The 17,089-nt window shown below is 43.8% G+C and overlaps 2 protein-coding genes across 4 annotated transcripts in view; both read left to right on the forward strand.

Annotated features, from left to right (window-relative positions):
• The window catches only part of fndc3a (fibronectin type III domain containing 3A), a 42,201-nt gene extending 35,130 nt beyond the window's left edge, over positions 1-7,071 (forward strand). For all 3 annotated transcript variants that reach the window (XM_076100992.1, XM_076100993.1, XM_076100994.1), the window contains 5 exons: positions 636-991; positions 1,601-1,813; positions 2,105-2,271; positions 3,347-3,471; positions 4,561-7,071. In XM_076100992.1, coding sequence (XP_075957107.1) covers positions 636-991; positions 1,601-1,813; positions 2,105-2,271; positions 3,347-3,471; positions 4,561-4,884 — 1,185 coding nt within the window. In that variant the 3' untranslated portion in view covers positions 4,885-7,071. The remainder of the gene's footprint in view (positions 1-635; positions 992-1,600; positions 1,814-2,104; positions 2,272-3,346; positions 3,472-4,560) is intronic.
• Positions 7,072-10,138: 3,067 nt separating this feature from the next.
• mlnr (motilin receptor) lies at positions 10,139-13,925 on the forward strand. Its single transcript, XM_076100516.1, has 2 exons — positions 10,139-10,916; positions 12,564-13,925. The coding sequence occupies exons 1-2, from the start codon at positions 10,139-10,141 to the stop codon at positions 12,869-12,871; spliced, it is 1,086 nt and encodes a 361-aa protein (XP_075956631.1). The 3' UTR covers positions 12,872-13,925.
• The last annotated feature ends 3,164 nt before the right edge of the window (positions 13,926-17,089 follow it).

The following is a 17,089-nucleotide window of genomic DNA, read 5'->3' on the forward strand; positions in this document are numbered from 1 at the left end:
GCTAACTAATGCTTGCTAAGAGCTGAATTATCACAGTTTATAATCTTAAATTACAGTTGGTTCACTTGTTACCGTATCATGATGATCGTGCAGCGAGTTAGACCGTGTCTGTATTCTGCTGTAGCACTGAATGCATTTTTAGACTGTGACCAAATGAGCCAGAGACAGACTCTGGCCTCAAAACACTGGCTCTGTCCCTCGGGTCTGGCTCAGGCTGAAATTTCAGACCGTGCTGTACTCTTGCAGACGCTTTTGTGCTCCAAAAAAGGAAGAATGTGGAGACACTGGTTACTTATGGCTTATTATTTCCCCCACTACAGGACAGGTTGTACTCATACTCGGACCACTCCTAAATATCACACTCTGGTCCAGCTATACAACCAGGCTTTCATCATAATCGTGGATTAAAAACCTAAACCTTATGGTCCTAGTTTTTCAAAAGTGTCTTCTTCTTTTTTTCACTAAATGGTTTGGCTAGAGAATAAAAACAATACACTCGTTAGGACTTTAGACCCATAGCAGTTCCGTTTACATTGGAATGCCACCTTGTGCTCAAACATGTGCACTACACGTGTCCTTCCTTGTCCCAAGTGAGACTAGACGTTGGCTTCATTAGCTGTCTCTTTTGTCTGCAGGCTGTGAATGTGGCCGGCGTGGGGCCCTTCAGCGAGGCGGTGTTGTGCCAGACGCCCTGCTCCGTGCCCGCAGGCGTCAGCAACATCTACGCGCTGAAGGAGTCCGCGCTGCGAAGCTACGAGACCCCGGCAGACGACGCAGATGAAGACGAGGAAGATGAGGACGCCGGTTCCCGGCTGCCGCCGCCGCCTCTCTACTCCCCGTCCACCTGCCTGGGAGTTAGCTGGGACCCGCCGTGCGACCACGGCTCCGAGATCACTTCCTACCTGATCGACCTCGGCGAGCGCCAGCCCGTTGTTGTCGGTCCCGTCACCAAACACGTCATCCAGCATCTGCAGCCCGACACCAGCTACAGGTCGGTGCTTCCTCGTCAAACTCACAGCGGTTACAAAATGTTGCATTACGAATTGATTACACACAGAAACACACACACACACACACACACACACTGTGTTGCTTCGTACAAAAGGATACCAAAGGGGACAACCTGCGCAAAATGTGATTCGTTACATTTGTAAATCCAGGTTGTTCTGGCAAGGGCTGACAGCTGTTTAGGAAACATCGATTTTTACAGGAAACTCAAGTTACGCAGCGTTAAATTAAATGAAATGTCCGCCGTGGATTAGTGTTTTAAGAAAGTCATCCACACAGGGTTGTATTTAATACTGGTTTGATTACATGAGGTTTATGTTTTAAGCCCACTCAGAGGTGTGACAGTTGTGCAGTGCAGTGTGGAGGCATGTTTTTTTTATTGTTGCAATAAACTAAAGACTGAGAGTGAATTAAAGCGCTGACTTTCATCTTTTATTCAGGATGAGTGTTGCCGAAACAACATGAAATGTGAGGCTGAACATCAATATCTGCCAATGAACTAAAATGTTGTTTTATGCCACTTTGGCAGTCCCTGCAGTGTTTGTGCTCAGGTCATTTATGTCCTTGACCTCCTCTGTTGCTTCCTCCTCAGGATCCGAATCCAAGCCCTGAACAGCCTGGGAGCCGGCACCTTTAGTCACACCTTCAAGCTGAAGACGAAGCCCCTGCCCCCACAGCCACCCCGCCTGGAGTGCACCGCCTTCAGCCACCAGACCCTCAGGCTCAAGTGGGGCGACGGCCCAGCCAAAGCTGCCGCCTCAGACGCCCTCCAGTATCAGCTGCAGATGGGGGACAAGAGCGGCAGGTCAGTGGCCCCATTAGTCAGGACGAGAGGAAGTGACCTGACGAGAGATAACCCGATAAGAGAGGAGGCCGGTGTTTGAACGAAAGCTTCCAATGACTGTACCGAGGAGGGGCGGGGCACATAGAAAGTAATGCTCCGGACAGAGTGTCGTTACAGGGAGACGGGAACTGATGATGTGTGTTATGACTCTGTATATTTCCTGACTGAGGAGTCACTCGTCTCGTTTGCTTTTTGTCATGTTTTGCTCATTAAATCCTTTCTTTCTCTTTCCCCATGTTTCTGTCATTGCAGATTTCTATCCTTGTATAAAGGACCATGCCACACACACAAAGTCCAGAGGCTTAATGAGTCTACCTCTTACACGTTCCGCATCCAGGCCTTTAATGAGGCGGGCGAAGGGCCCTTCTCCAATGTTTACACATTCACCACCCCACGCTCTCCTCCGGCCCCTGTGAAAGGTACAGCGTCAGTCCTTTCTCTCTATCTATCTCTATATCTCTCTCTCTATATATCCGTTTCTATCTCTCTCTCTCTCGCTCGCTCGCTCTCCCCGGTGTAGATCAGCTCTTATTATCTTTACAAACACTCGCTGCTGACGTACAGACAGCCGGCGTGCTCCGCTTTTAACCTCAGTTGATCTGAGTTTGACTTGCATTTGATTAAGACCAGGCAGCCCGAGATTCACTTGTCGGCTGTCATCACGAGTCGTTCGGCACTGTGCTCCGGTCTCAACCAGCCTTTGCAGAAGCCTCCCTTTGATCCGACACATTGAAGTCAGTAATGAGGACGTGGGTTTTTATTCTCAGAGCGGCACCTCTTTTGATTCAAGCAGTCGTGTGGTGTTACTCAACAATGTTTGTCTCCCCACACAGTGAAGTGGACTCTCCACCATTAACCGTTTGAATTCGGGACTAACCGTCGCGACATCATAACGCCAAAAATCCCTGCCGCTGTGTTTTGTCGTGATTACCGCACCGGGGCTCTTCACTAGTTCAAACCAAACACTTATTGCTGCTGTTTTTGCTTCAAATGCCACCCACCTAAAGAAGAGCATGGCTCATCGTTCTTAGATGTCACTCTTTATTCATCAGCTGAGCCAGTGCACATATCAAAAGTGAGTTCTCCAGTATTAAAGCAAAAGGTTTCTGTAGCAGCTGCACTTTCAGAAAAACCCCAAAGCTCTGATTTAAACCGAATATTCACAGTAAGTTTGCTGTTTATTTCGTCTGCCATCAAACCAAATGGTGTCTTTCACACATCGCAGTGGAAGTACTGTGGCGCTGCCCTTCACATGCGCCACGTATACAACTTCAAACTTTACAAGCGCTGTTGTCGGCAGATGTTTGTGTCATTCATGGTGTTGACATTATGATGCATGACGTAAAGTGCCTCCTATTCCTCCGCATTACAAATCCCTTCTTGATCCGATGGATCTCTTGTTTTCGAGTGGTGGATGTTGAGTTTACTGCACATGTCTCCCGTCTTCAGCACTACTTTTTAATCACATCTGCGCTCTCTTCCTCCAACCTCCAGTCCCTAAAGTGGAGCGTCTGGACGACAACTCCTGCGAAGTCGCATGGGAGGCCCTGCCGCCCATGAAGGGGGACCCGATCATTTACACCCTGCAGTGCATGATGGGAAACTCTGAGTTTAAACAGGTACTGATGTTGTCGTGTGAAGGTTTGGTTCTCCCTCTTTTGTATTTGATGTCCTTACCTGCGGCTGACCTAACTTTCCTCACAATGGCCTTTTTAATGCAGATAAGGATCCAGATGGACCCGGGGCCTTAATGTCTTCACCGCGGCTTTGCGGCGGTCGGCATTAGTCACCGCTGGCTTTATATTGCCTATTATGCAAAGGTCATTGATCCGTGAGGTATCCCAGGTGTCTAGCCCCTGCCAGCACATTCATCCCTCTCATTGGCCTGCAGCCATGTTAACCTGGAGTAATGGCCACTGCAGGCTTATGCTAATCTCACCACATCATACATGGCGATTGGATCAGGGAGTTTAAATATGTGGCTGCCATCCTGCATGACTTTGTTTCAATCCTTATTGTCAGTCCCGGTGGCCGAGACTCTGAAGGCCGTGTATGAGAAAGAATTATTCATTTTCTCCGGATGGAGTTTGATTGAACTAAACAGACTAGTGTAGTTAGGCTGCTGGGTAAGGGACTGATATTTACTTCTGATAGTTTGAATTGGCTTCTTTTTTTTTTTTTTTTTTACTACATTCCTTATTTATAAGCAATATAAACTAGGAATTTGTTTAATACAATTTGAGGCTTACTGTCTCCATTTAAAAGCAACCAAACGGATACGCCAGGTTGTCTGAAGACGTGTGGGTGTGTCAGCAAAGGCAGATGGCTTCCCCCTTCATCCACGGCGACAAACATAACTAAAATAAATCAGAAAATAGTCTGTAAGTGAGGGATGCATAACTGCTTTTCCCCCCTATTATGTTTGCCACTTAGAGAGCTGCAAGGCAATCCATTAGGCAGAAGCAGTAAAGTGGAAACCATTTTGTCAGCAAATTAAATTCAACAAACCTAATTCCTCCAATATTTGTCACCAGGTTCAGCAGTCCTTAAAGCAGCTTAATTATAGCATTCCCTCAGTGACATATTATCATAAACATCGTGAATAAAGATGAGAAAGAGACCGATAATTCATCCACAATGAAATTTCATTTCATTTTTTTATCTCCAGTTTAAATGACCCTTCTTCTGCTCTTCCCTCCCGTCCGCAGGCCTACAAAGGCTCTGCCACATCTTTCCACGTCCACAACCTGCAGCCCAGCAGCGACTACCGTTTCAGGGTGTGCGCCATCAGGCAGTGCCAGGACGCCCCTGAGCTGAGCGGGCCCTACAGCCCCACGGTGACCCTCTCTCCCCAGCGGAACGACGTGGCGGTGGGCGGCGGCGCGGCCGCCTCGGGCTCCAGGGCCGGCACGGAGTCCAACCGGGCCAGGCGGAGCTTGACGGACGAGCAGTGCGCGTTCCTCCTCCTCATGGTTTTCGCCGTCATCGCCATCCTCATCGCTTTTGTCATCCAGTACTTTGTCATTAAATAAGCAGTTTGCACCACCCAGCTGCAGGGTTATAGCTTTATTCTTTCCCTCTCTTTATGTTGTTTTGTATTCTCCGTTTTGTACCTTTTTTTTTTTTTTGTGTGTGTGTCCCCCCCCCCCCCGCTGTCGGCAGAGAAATCGCGTTAGCTGCATTGGGGTGCAGAGGAAGGGAGGGCTGGTGAGTAACCGCTCAATAGCAGTTAGAAATTGAGGATGTAACACCTTATTTGGGGACTGACCCCTTGTCACCCAGTCCCAACTTTGTGCTATCTGTTGTTCAGCTTCCCACGCAAAAGAAAGAGCAGGGAGATGGTTTATTTTGGGGAGAAGGAAGGGGAGGGGCACTTCGACTCATGTACTTGTACACATATATATCTATATATATATATCTATATATGTGTGTATAGAAATAGTCATTATTTATATTTCCATTTATGTATCCAGTATGAAACCGTTTTCTGATAGATGTGTTCCAAAAATAGAGTGTAGGTGAGTCTGTAGCCTCTGTGCCGTTTGATCTTGGGACCTGGTGGGCCAGTGTTTGCACAGTGTGGGTGGGGGTCCAGGTCCAGATGTGTATACTGTATGTAGTCGGTGCCACAGAGGTGCACGGCTGGGAGGGCTTCAGGGCTAGATGAAGGGTCTTAACCCCCCCGGCTAGAGTTTAAGGGTTCTAATGCGAGAAGAAACGGGGAAAGAGAATCTTTGTTCACACTATAAAGCGTTCATTTAGCACTTTCCAACATTTTTGATGTTCAGAATGTTTAAGGATGCAAAAATGACTGGAGAGATGTTAGTATATTTTTGTACAGTGACGATACAAGGACCTGTAAGTTTGAAGAAAAGAAAAAAAAAGACTCGGTATAAAGTTAGAAAACAAACAAAAACCAAACTCACAGCGAATTCTAATTATTTTTACTATCATATAGTTATACTGCTGCTTTAATCTGAAATATTGTTGTTCAGCACAAACAATGTATGCTTACCTGCTGTATGTTTTGTTTTATTTTGTCCCCCCCCCCCCCCCGTAATTGATTTTTGCACCTTAGTGAAAGAAAACCTCGACTGACTGCGTCTTGGTCTCGTGATGCATTTTATAGAACACACTTTGAGATTGTGCAACCCTACTTGTGTTTTGGGTGTTTTTAAAAGTTGTAGTACCACATAATGTGTCACTGAAACAGCTGATCTCAGCAAAAACAAAAAAGAGGATTAAAAAAAATAGAAAAAAAAGTAAGTACCAGTTGTTTCAGAGGCCTTAATTGGAGAGGAAAAAAATCTTGGGAGAATCTTCTTAATTTCTCTTAAGTTTTGATGTTTTGTTTTTTTTCTTTTTTGTTTTAGTGTAAACTTAAAAACGTGTTTTATTTACTGTTCTTTTTTGCAACATTTATTTGATGTTAGTAAACGTACGTAATCGGGAGAGAAGTAGTTCTATGTATTGTGATTTCTTTAGATTTTTTTTTTTTTTCGTCGGGTCATACATGTGTGAAGTATATTTTTTTATAATATTGAAGTAATATAAGTTAATACTCTCCAGAGAAAATAATAAATCCTGAGTACTCATGAATCATGGAACGCAAATGGCAAATACAAAATGTGTTATATCATGTACTTCCTGTGAATCTAAATTTGCCTTTTCTCTGTGTGTTAAGTATTCGTGACAGATTTGTGACGCTGACGTGTCGGTGGTCATCTGGCTGTAGGGTCTAGTGTTGTCTGGTTTTTTGGGGGCAGAGAACTGCTGTTTGCAACTGTCAAAATGAAATACAGGTACCTTGCAAAAACGTCTTGGATAATTACATGATTTGGTCCTTCAGGCATTCTGCAAATGTCTTCTCCTCGTCATTTAAAGAAATCAAATTCCTATTTTTGATAGCGATTGCAACATGTGCCATTTTAACACCTCTCCATCCTGGGCTGACCGCCTTCGGTTGGAGAGATTAACAAAATGAGTAAAATATGCACAAAAATAGAGACCATTTTTATGTAATTTGAATGTTTGCAGTTACCTCATACACCGTACATTCCAAAATGAAAATTTGTTATACTATACATACTACCAGACATATCACTTTAAAATGTTCGTTATGGGAAAATGTATAATCATAGATATGTATCTAAAGTGTATCTGTATAGCCATGATATCTACAAAGGATCCATGCACAATAAAAGATTTATAATTCTTAATCGTGTTTGTCTTTGCTCATCAAATACAACATTTTGATTGGCTGCCAGGTAAAATGTTTCTGACCAACAATTTATTAATCTGTCTATATCGATATCAATCAACAGAAAATAATGGTTAGATATTCTTATAATCCATTAATTGTTAAAGAAATGTATCAAGTAAAACCACTAAACATCCACTGGTTCCAGCTGTTGCTCTTTGTTTTTCACGATTGTAAAAGGCATATTTAATTTAGACTGTTGCTCGGACACATTTGAAGTTGGACATATTTTAATTTTTTGATGATTTATAGACTAATCAAAAAATAATTTGCAGATTATTTGACAATGAAAATACGTGTTACTCGCAGCCATCATTGATGACAACAGTGCCTCAGCTGCTGCTTGCTCAGACTCACTACTCTGGTGACACAAACACACCGACTAGAAACAAGAAGTGACCGCATCACCTCAGGTGGTATAATTGCAACCTCGCACCATGGTGGGCTTCTGCCTTGTCCTTTAGTTTTCATGTGGGGGCATAATTACAAACCTCACATCCAACCAAGGAACAGAGCTGTCAATCTATTGGCTATACTTTAGTTTAACACAAAAACAGTTTATTACAAAAACCTTTACCAACCACAAATCTGAAGAGCTCCACATTACGGGCAGATTGTGCTAGTACATCGTGTTCAGACTTCAAGTAGACAAAAGGAAGGACCCTGTCAGATGCTTTCATTGTACAAAGATCATCTACAATGCTGGAATACCACCATTGTTATTTCTCAGATGATAACAGGTGGTTGCAACAACATCCCCCTTAAAGCCAATAGACAAAGCTCCCATCCATTTCTTTACTCCACCGTTTACCTCCTTTTCCTCCTGTCTGTCTCTCAAGACAACAACATCTGCGTCCAAAGCATTCGGGAGAATAGGGTCAACTGCCAATCGAACATCAATACTCTTGCTGTCTGGTCTCAATTTTGTTGTGACAAAGCCTGTTAAATGGAAGCTTCTGGAGGAAGATAGACGAGTTCCTGTTCACTGCTCAAGCACACCTACGTGGTGTGAGCAGGAGAGCAATGATTAATGAGGGTGAAAGTGGGCTTACTCGTCTCCGTCACCATTCTGTGTACAACATTGGCTCTTGTTGAGAGAAGGACTGGAAAGCCATTTAAAAAAAAGAAAAGAAAGGGAAGGCTTGTTTGCTCTGCCGTGTTGCTTTGACAGGAGTCGACAATGACAGAGGAGGGACATTCCTGCTGCTCCCCTCTGAGGTCCTAGTGGTGCATCCGGCTGTGGATCAGCTCAGTGTAAACACGCAAATACACCTCAATGTCAGTGTGACTCTTGCCACAAAGGTTCATTTAGAATTAATGGATCTGAACCAACAGAGCACACCGCTGGCCATCCAGTGGCTCTGCCAGGCTTTGGTGACTAATGTTTACTCGGACACAACAAGGAAAACCTGTCGATCAGGAACTGAAAAATAAACGGCCGTCCATGTTCATGACCTTTTACTTGCAACACACTAGCTGGGGATACTGGCCAGTTGTCATACTGATCCGCAGAGGTTAAAAGACTCACTCCAAAACTTGAAATCAGACTGAAAACCTCAGAATTTGTGGATTAGTTGGATGTGAAGTCAAGAACACTGTGCACTGACTTGCTGGAGGTCACACTAAATTAAAGCTTGTATTCTAATATTGAAAACCAGAGTGTAAACTGTGACCAGGTGGAAGAACTCACACAACTTTTGACCTTTTAAGTCCCTGGTTACACCTCAAAATACTGACCAAACGTTATGTAAATTCTTAGAACGGCATTCCTCTTAACCAGCATTGTTGAAGTCAGGTTTATTATAACAAGCCTGATGGGTAACGTGAGCGTGAGGAAGAGGAGGAGGAGATGAGCTGGTGGGTGTGTGGAGTGATGAAGCCAAGCAGACGGACAGTTTGGGCCGGTGTTCAATTAATCAAACACAGAACTTGTTTTTCAGTGACGTCCTCCAGACAGCTTGGCAAACACCCTTGGATATCACTGATTTATGCATTAGTTAATAAAGTTGTATCCCTTTTTGATATGTTTATTTCTTTTGTATTCATGCTCAGTCCAGATTAGTATGATCCTCAATCTGCATTTATTCTCCCAGAGGAGCAGAGCTGGTGGTGGTGGTGGTGGGGGGGGGGGGGGGTTCCCTCAAATCGTATTGCCTCCATCTTATGCCTTTTACCGTCATCTGTCCTGTCGTCATTTGATTAGGAAGATTACTTAGACACACACACACAGCAGACAACCTCCCTGTTGCTCCCCGACTCCCCAGGGTACTGTGGAGGAGGTGCTCCTTTCTTCGTCTTTCACCAGAGCTCGACTGGTTATTGAGCATCGGGGACCTGCTCTGCCACTTCATGAGATTATCTTGCTGCTGCTGCTGCTGCTGCTGCTCTCCATCGACACACAGCAACACAACAGAGACCAAAAAAAAGTTCAAAGGTTTGAAGGATTCAGCTCAGTTTTAAAGGTAAAGTCACCAGCAATGATTTATTTCACACTGTTTTTTTTCTGCTTTTACGGTTGGATTTAAGAAGTCGCGCCAGTGATTTTGCCTTTTGAGTACACGCTGCTTTCACTTTATATTGAATTTAATATGTTGTTGTGTTTCACATTTTTTTTAATATATTTTTCTAGGCATCCATTGATTTCCATTAATTTCTGTGTCGACAATTGAGATGTGTAAAATGAAATTGTGCATTTATCTTTCATTCTTGCTAAAAGGAAATGCAGGGCGATCATTTCAAATGCCCTGACAACGTCACCTTGCAACAATCGTGAAAATAAATAATGTGGACTCTACGTTCACCGTGTGAATTACCTATATATAGTAGAACAGATGTTCACAATGTACATAATCGAATAGAAACCAACAGCTGCCTGGAATTAAAACAAATCCTCTAAAATCTCCACAGCATGTGAGCAGAAATGTGAAAGTTATATGTGTACCCGTAACGGTCTAATCTTTCTCTCCTCAGCTACTTGTTGAGTCCTGATTTCACACGTTGCTGCGCCAGCCCTCAGCGAGGAAGGCATGCCCTGGACCAGACCCCAGGTGGACCTTCATGCTGCTGGAGCAGAGGCCATGGACCAGTACAACATAGACGCCCACCACTACGAGGGCTCCCTGTTCCCCACCTCCACCCTCATCCCCGTCACGGTCATCTGCATCCTCATCTTCATCATCGGGGTGACGGGCAACACCATGACCATCCTCATCATCCAGCACTTCAAGGACATGAAGACCACCACCAACCTCTACCTGTCCAGCATGGCGGTATCCGACCTCATCATCTTCCTCTGTCTGCCCTTTGACCTGTACCGCCTGTGGAAGTACGTGCCCTGGCTGTTCGGGGAGCCGGTGTGCCGCTTCTATCACTACATCTTTGAGGGCTGCACCTCCGCCACCATCCTTCACATCACGGCCCTGAGCATCGAGCGCTACCTGGCCATCAGCTTCCCCCTCCGGAGCAAGGTGGTGGTGACCAGGCGCAGGGTCCAGTACATCATCTTCGCCCTGTGGGGTTTCGCCCTGGTGTCCGCAGCTCCCACACTCTTCCTGGTTGGGGTGGAGTACGACAATGACACACACCCAGACTACAATACAAGGCAGTGCAAGCACACCAACTACGCCATCAGCTCGGGGCAGCTGCACATCATGCTGTGGGTGTCCACCACCTACTTCTTCTGCCCCATGCTCTGCCTCATCTTCCTCTACGGCTCCATCGGGTGCAAGTTGTGGAAAAGCAAAAACGACCTGCAGGGCGCTTTGGCCCGTGAAAGATCACACAGACAAACAGTCAAGATCCTGGGTGAGTGCAGACAGATGTGTGTTTCTTTTGTGCTTTCTGAAAGCTTTCTCTGCTTTCCATTGCCAGACAATCCAGATTCAGGAGTGACAGCAGATGAAACTCTCTTTGTAGGTACAAAAAAAGCTTGAACCAGAAATCCATCTATTTACAAGATGAGTCTGCCGTTCATTGTTGCTGAGGCAAACAATGAAACAGGCTGACAGATTACTGTAGAATCTAGGATTTCTTGTTTTCTGCACTGGCTCTATTGTGTGTGTTTGCCATTGCAAATTTAAAGTGTGTTTTCATATCTAAAGCACTGATTTGTTCTACATTTAAAACCTAAAGCAGTTAAACCTGTCCTATCAAATCCAGCTTTTAAAAAAACCATTTTATTCCATTTTGTCTGAAGCTCATCATGTCCTGCCACTGCGCATACTGATTGGCTTAAATCGCAGCTCTGGCATATTGCGCAGGGAACCCTGTTTTACAGTAAAGGACCATGGCCAGGCCAATCTGTATCAGCCAAATGTTCAATCAAGATGCAGCCATTAGGATATTAATGCTGTTCATTAGCTGAGCACACGGTGCACAGAGCTCATATTGTCAGACTTGCATGTCATTTGTAACCACATTTGTTGAATCCCAAATTGGATTGTCATCAGAGCCCTCCATAAATCAATCTTAATGGAAATTTACATGCTCCCACAATCCTGGGCTCCTTTTAAATCTGCCGGTGTGTCACACATCTCAGGAGTCAGTCGATGATGAAAGACATCATCTGTATAAAACCGTGGCATCTGTTCACTGTGTGAGTCCATGATGCAGGTCTTCAATTTATAGATAACTGGTTCATTCACAGATAATTAGGCTCATGTAGAGCCAGATACACTCCTCTTCTAATTACCGAATGGACATTTATTATCCTTATAGAAATGACTGCCCCCCATCGGACAAATTGATGGTAATTTTATCTGCGGGGGCTTCTTGATCAATACCAGCGACACAGTGATTAGCTCACCCAGCACTGAGATTTCTGGCTTGTAGAAGCCAAATAAATCTTCTTTTTTTGACATATATGCTACATATAAGCTCAAATCAGCTCGTTCAGTCTGAATCGGGAAAATGTCACTTCATCGTTGGGGCCAATTGTAGGCCACCGTCACTTAAGGGAACGAGGCAGGTCGTGTAAGTGAGAGTGTGTTTGTGCGTGGGTTAAAGTTCTTTTGATGGTAATTACTGCTGGTCATTAATAAATGTCAAGGGTGACCATAGATCATAGATCATATAATGTTTCTTTATCAGCGTCTTGTGATAAATGAACCCAACACGAACACACTTTTAAGGCAGAAGAATACTGGTTATTTCACATGTGAGATTTGGGTGTGTTGATATTCTGACTGCTTTGAAGCGGACAGGGTTCTGTTGAAAAAAACAAAAAGTCTGAATCTGACAATATAAGAAACTGAATTTTTGCCATCTGAAAAGATGCAGCTGTCAATTAAACCTTATCAAACTATTCCCACTCAGTCTAAATAAAGCAGATTGGCTGAGTGTTTATGAGAAACATTCATTCCTGGTACCAAAAAAGCATAATTTCCAAGTTATTCCTTAAATCCGCCTTTGAATGAAACTCCTCTCCCCCTCCTGGCTTTGTTTCCCGCTCAGTGGTGGTGGTGCTGGCCTTCATCATCTGCTGGCTGCCTTACCACATCGGCAGGAACCTCTTCGCCCAGGTGGACGACTACGACACGGCCATGCTGAGCCAGAACTTCAACATGGCCTCCATGGTGCTCTGCTACCTCAGCGCCTCAATCAACCCCGTCGTCTACAACCTCATGTCTCGGAAGTACAGGGCTGCTGCCAAACGCCTCTTCCTGCTGCACCAGAGTTCCAGACAGGCCCACCGCGGCCAGAGGCAGCTGTGCGTGACCGACCACATCTCCACCCTGAATGAAAGCCTGACTGGGGTCTGAGGGGCCTCGGCACACTCTTGAGCAATGTTTTTTTTTTTTTTTTACAGGCTTGTTTGACTCCACCACCAAGGGAGAGTTTGCAGGTTTCTTTAATAAAGTTCAGGACTGCAGCTAAAGAGGAAACTTCACTGCACTTTCAACGCAAATTCAGATTTACTATTTAATGGCATTTTGTTCAAAGAGACTGGATGATGAATTTCAACCGTGTCACATTTCATTTATTGTTGTGTTTGTGAGGAAAATAAGAATTCATTTACGTGGTCTTGTCTCATGCAAACAAACTATACATTGTGCGCCGCTGCATGCTTGGTGTCCGCGCTTATCGAACATGTGCGCCGTTTCAGTTCACTATTACCATCAATGCACAGCACTGATTAATAAGTCATCCCTCTTTGTTGACCACAGATGGCGTTTTGCCACATTTGACATGACTGATCATTTATAATATTGTAAGATTGGATTTGCTTAATGTATGGTGTGCAGTTGCTATCATACGGTTTGTGTGTTGCTTCCATAAATCAAGAAAAACAAAACCAGTGAACCTATTAGCTGTGGTCCATTAGTTGTGCAGATCTGACATTGGGTGTTCTGGTTTGTGTGTGTGTGTGTTTGCAGGGTTGTGTACCATCTCTCTAGTGAATAGATAGAACATAAAAGCACATTACTATGGAAATGGGACAGTTGATGTGTGCCTGGTACAGAAGCCACCTGAGCCCTGAGGTTTTTGGGGCCTGCGTACGTGCCGGCCATCCTGTAATCTGACACGGCTATTATATTACCTGGGCTCTGAGTTAGATTAAGGCCGGCAACCAACGTCCCTGCATCACCATATTCAAAGTAATGGCCGCTCTAAGTGCATTTCAAAGAGGAAGAAAAGATATTAGGTTGTCAGCAGCAGCAGAGCTTCTTGCTTTTATTGCTTCCACTTGCATAATCTTGACACCGCTGTTCAATTCTCCTGCGATGTTGCGTTTTTGGATCAGAAATTGTACACTTTTGCACCACGAGCACTCTGGCAAAAAAAAAGGTAACGTCAAAGTTATGTATTCATAACCTGAACAACATCCCAAAATAAACTCAGAGTTTTCCAGATTCTGTCTGCCGTACAGCTCCTTCTTTAAAAAGCACTGTCATGATTCTGCCCATGAGTCATCAGGCCTTGGTTTGCACAAATTCAAAGAGACAAAGTCGCTCTGGGCTGAATCATCCTCATGACACTTTCTTTTTTTTTTCACTGAGCCATTCATCTCTGTCTGAAGCAGCGGTTAAAAGCTTATATGCCACAGACCGTCCTGCCATCAGCTGGGGAAAGATCAGCGAGTGTCACGACTCCTCTGATGGTTATTTTCTTCACTGATGATGAAGAGAGTGTCTGTGAGCGGCTCTTCCAGAGCTGTCAACACCCCCCCTCAGGCCCTCTTCACACCACCTCTCAAATCATTCAGCATTAGAAACATACAGTTTGGTTGTTTTGACTCAACTTTTCAGGTCATGACTTCTTCTCCATCGGCGGACCTCTAACACACTCTAACTCCTCTTCCTCTCCTCTTTTGGATCTGTAATACTTAGACAGAGATCCATTTGAATAACATAAATAATTTGATATAATGGATCACATGTGATAACACATTTCCTGAGAGAGGTATACGTTCATGAGGAGAAAAATACTGTTATTTCCAAACTGACAAGTAATCAAACTATTACTGCAATGATGTTATATTACTGCTGCTGTGTACTGTGTAATCATTGTCGCCCTCATCTCAAAAGTGTATCAGTCCTGAGGCCTGTTATTAAGCAACTGAGATGAAGGTTTATTTGTTTTTAATTCATGAACAAAACATATTTAAACTGATTTTGGATGGCTGCGTCTGCCCCATTTTAACATTCGGCCAGTGTTTTATAATTTTTTCGGTATTATTAAATAAATATGCCAGTCGGAGCCGGCCCTGACCAATTTAGAGGACTATAGGTATGATTTTAACTAGTGCCCCTTGTGTCGCAGCCTATTCCACCACCAATCATCTAGCTATGCAGATCACACTTAAAAGAAAAACGGTGTTTCTCAAAGTTATGTTGTGTTCCCCAAACACCTGAAATAATATTTCCAACTTTCCCTAATGGATTTAAAGTAGGAGCTATTTAATCAATTAGCTAATACAGTTGCACATGCCATCATTTCAGTGTAATGGTCTTTTCCACCAGAGGGGGGAGCCAAATGCTACTGCTGTCAGGGGAGACAAACTGCGTATGTCCTATGCAGTGGAAACGAAAAATGACATCAACATCAAACATGTTTTGGGACTTAGATCAGTCAAACATTGCTTTTAAACTGCATCAACATTGCTCTTTACGTTTAAAGAGTCTGCTTTTCTCTTCTCCCTGTAAGAAATCTTTATCAGCTTCCCCTTTCAGACCATTTCCACAAATTATCAGCCACACATATTCACTTCCTGTTTGGCTCCCTGTGCCTGCTGGTCCATGCATGCATGTGGCCTCAGGAAGCTGCACTAAAATGGAGGTTGTTTAGGAGAAGGGTCTGAACGACAGCTCTTTCTAGAAAGTCTGGTTTCTGTTCTCTTCATGGCCTCCGGTGCCATCGCTCTCTCTCTCTCCTCCTCGCCAAACCCAAATGTTTTTCCCACCCCAGTCTGATTGTGGCAAATGTTTGCTGTTAAAGCTGATAAAGGAGAACCTACAGAATCTGGTGACCACCTCATTTGGATGTGGGAGGTAATGTAACTCATGCAAACATAAGAGCCTGGAATGGTTAATCCAGTCCACCCCTTTGGCAATCATGTCTCTCTGCCACAAAGAGCCAGGCGTGTGCCCGGTGCCACCTCACTTTCATTCTGCGCTCTTGTTGTCACAGCTGCATGACAGTAAGACAACAAACTCAAACGTGTCTTTGGCTTCTACAAACCACCAGGCACTCCCACGGTGCATTCAAATGCCTTTAATTGCAGATAATAAGCTTCATTTATTAAAGCACTAATCACCTTGTCTTCTTAAGCTTTTAGTAAACAGTTTCCGTTGTGTAATGAACCATGTCACTCACAAAGCCATTGCTCCGATTCTTTATCTAAATTAGCAGTAGAATGCTCTATAATTTGGAAGCTAATATATACTATGAAGTGTTTGTTCATGAACAGTGTTTGAAATTCGTCCTAAGAGACAAATGTAAACTCTAAAAAAACAGAACCTGTTTGTTTGTGAGTTTTCAAACCTGTGAAACCAGATCACAACTTGCTTTTTGCTATTTGACAAGTAAACAAAAATATGTTCAATAAACAAGTTGGGCTTGGATGAGGATCAGAATGCATTTTTTCATGTGAGCAGATTCAGCGGCTAATTCACCAAACTTAAGGATAGTATCGTTATTTCTCTCCATCACGACTTAGGACTGAGAGGTTGTAAAGCATATTATATACCAGCAGCAGGAGGAACGGTCGCTCCTGCAGCTGTGTGTCGTGTTGTTGGTGAGTTAGAAACCAATCCATTAGCTTAGATGGCTTCTCTACATTACTACACCACAAGCCGCTTAAGTGACTGACTCGCCTTCTTCCTGGCTCCACGCAGGACAGCAGAGCTGCTCCCAGATATTTTGTCCTTCCATTGAAACTCAAAATGAGAATAATTACTTAAAATGCAGAGAGAACATGCAGATTGCAGTACATTTAGAGGAGAACAGGCAACATTAGAAATGTGCACCAATGAAGACTCAATTTTGCAATGCACATGATAAAGTTGTTACAGGTGGAGGTGAGACTTAAACTACAGGCATTTTAGACATGCAGATTTAGGCCTGGACCTAATAAGAACCCTGCAGCCATATGGTCCACACATGAAGTGCAATTCATAATCCAGCCTTCAGATACTTTTTCCTAAAAAAGAAAAAAACTCCTTCATCCGCAGAGCTATTGTCAAGGCTGAGTGTCTGACCTTTGAACTCCTGTTGTTTTGCTTGTAGATGTTGAAGATTATATATTTTTAATTTGGTCTATTTTTCCATTTCCATTTTAGAGAAACTACAGGATTTTTCGAGAAGTTATGATGATACATAGAATATGAAAAACCCAACCATTAGTTGCCACAAGAGCCTATAGGAATAATGAAGATATATATTTATATATTCTTATCAGGGTGAACGTACTGTGGATGGAGGAACAGCTAAATAGCGGTTTCTTATTCATTGCTATAGGTAGGCCCCACCTCTGACTC

The sequence above is a fragment of the Anarhichas minor genome, unplaced genomic scaffold, assembly GCF_050575085.1.
Source record: "Anarhichas minor isolate MPS153535 unplaced genomic scaffold, ASM5057508v1 ptg000026l, whole genome shotgun sequence".
NCBI lineage: Eukaryota > Metazoa > Chordata > Actinopteri > Perciformes > Anarhichadidae > Anarhichas > Anarhichas minor.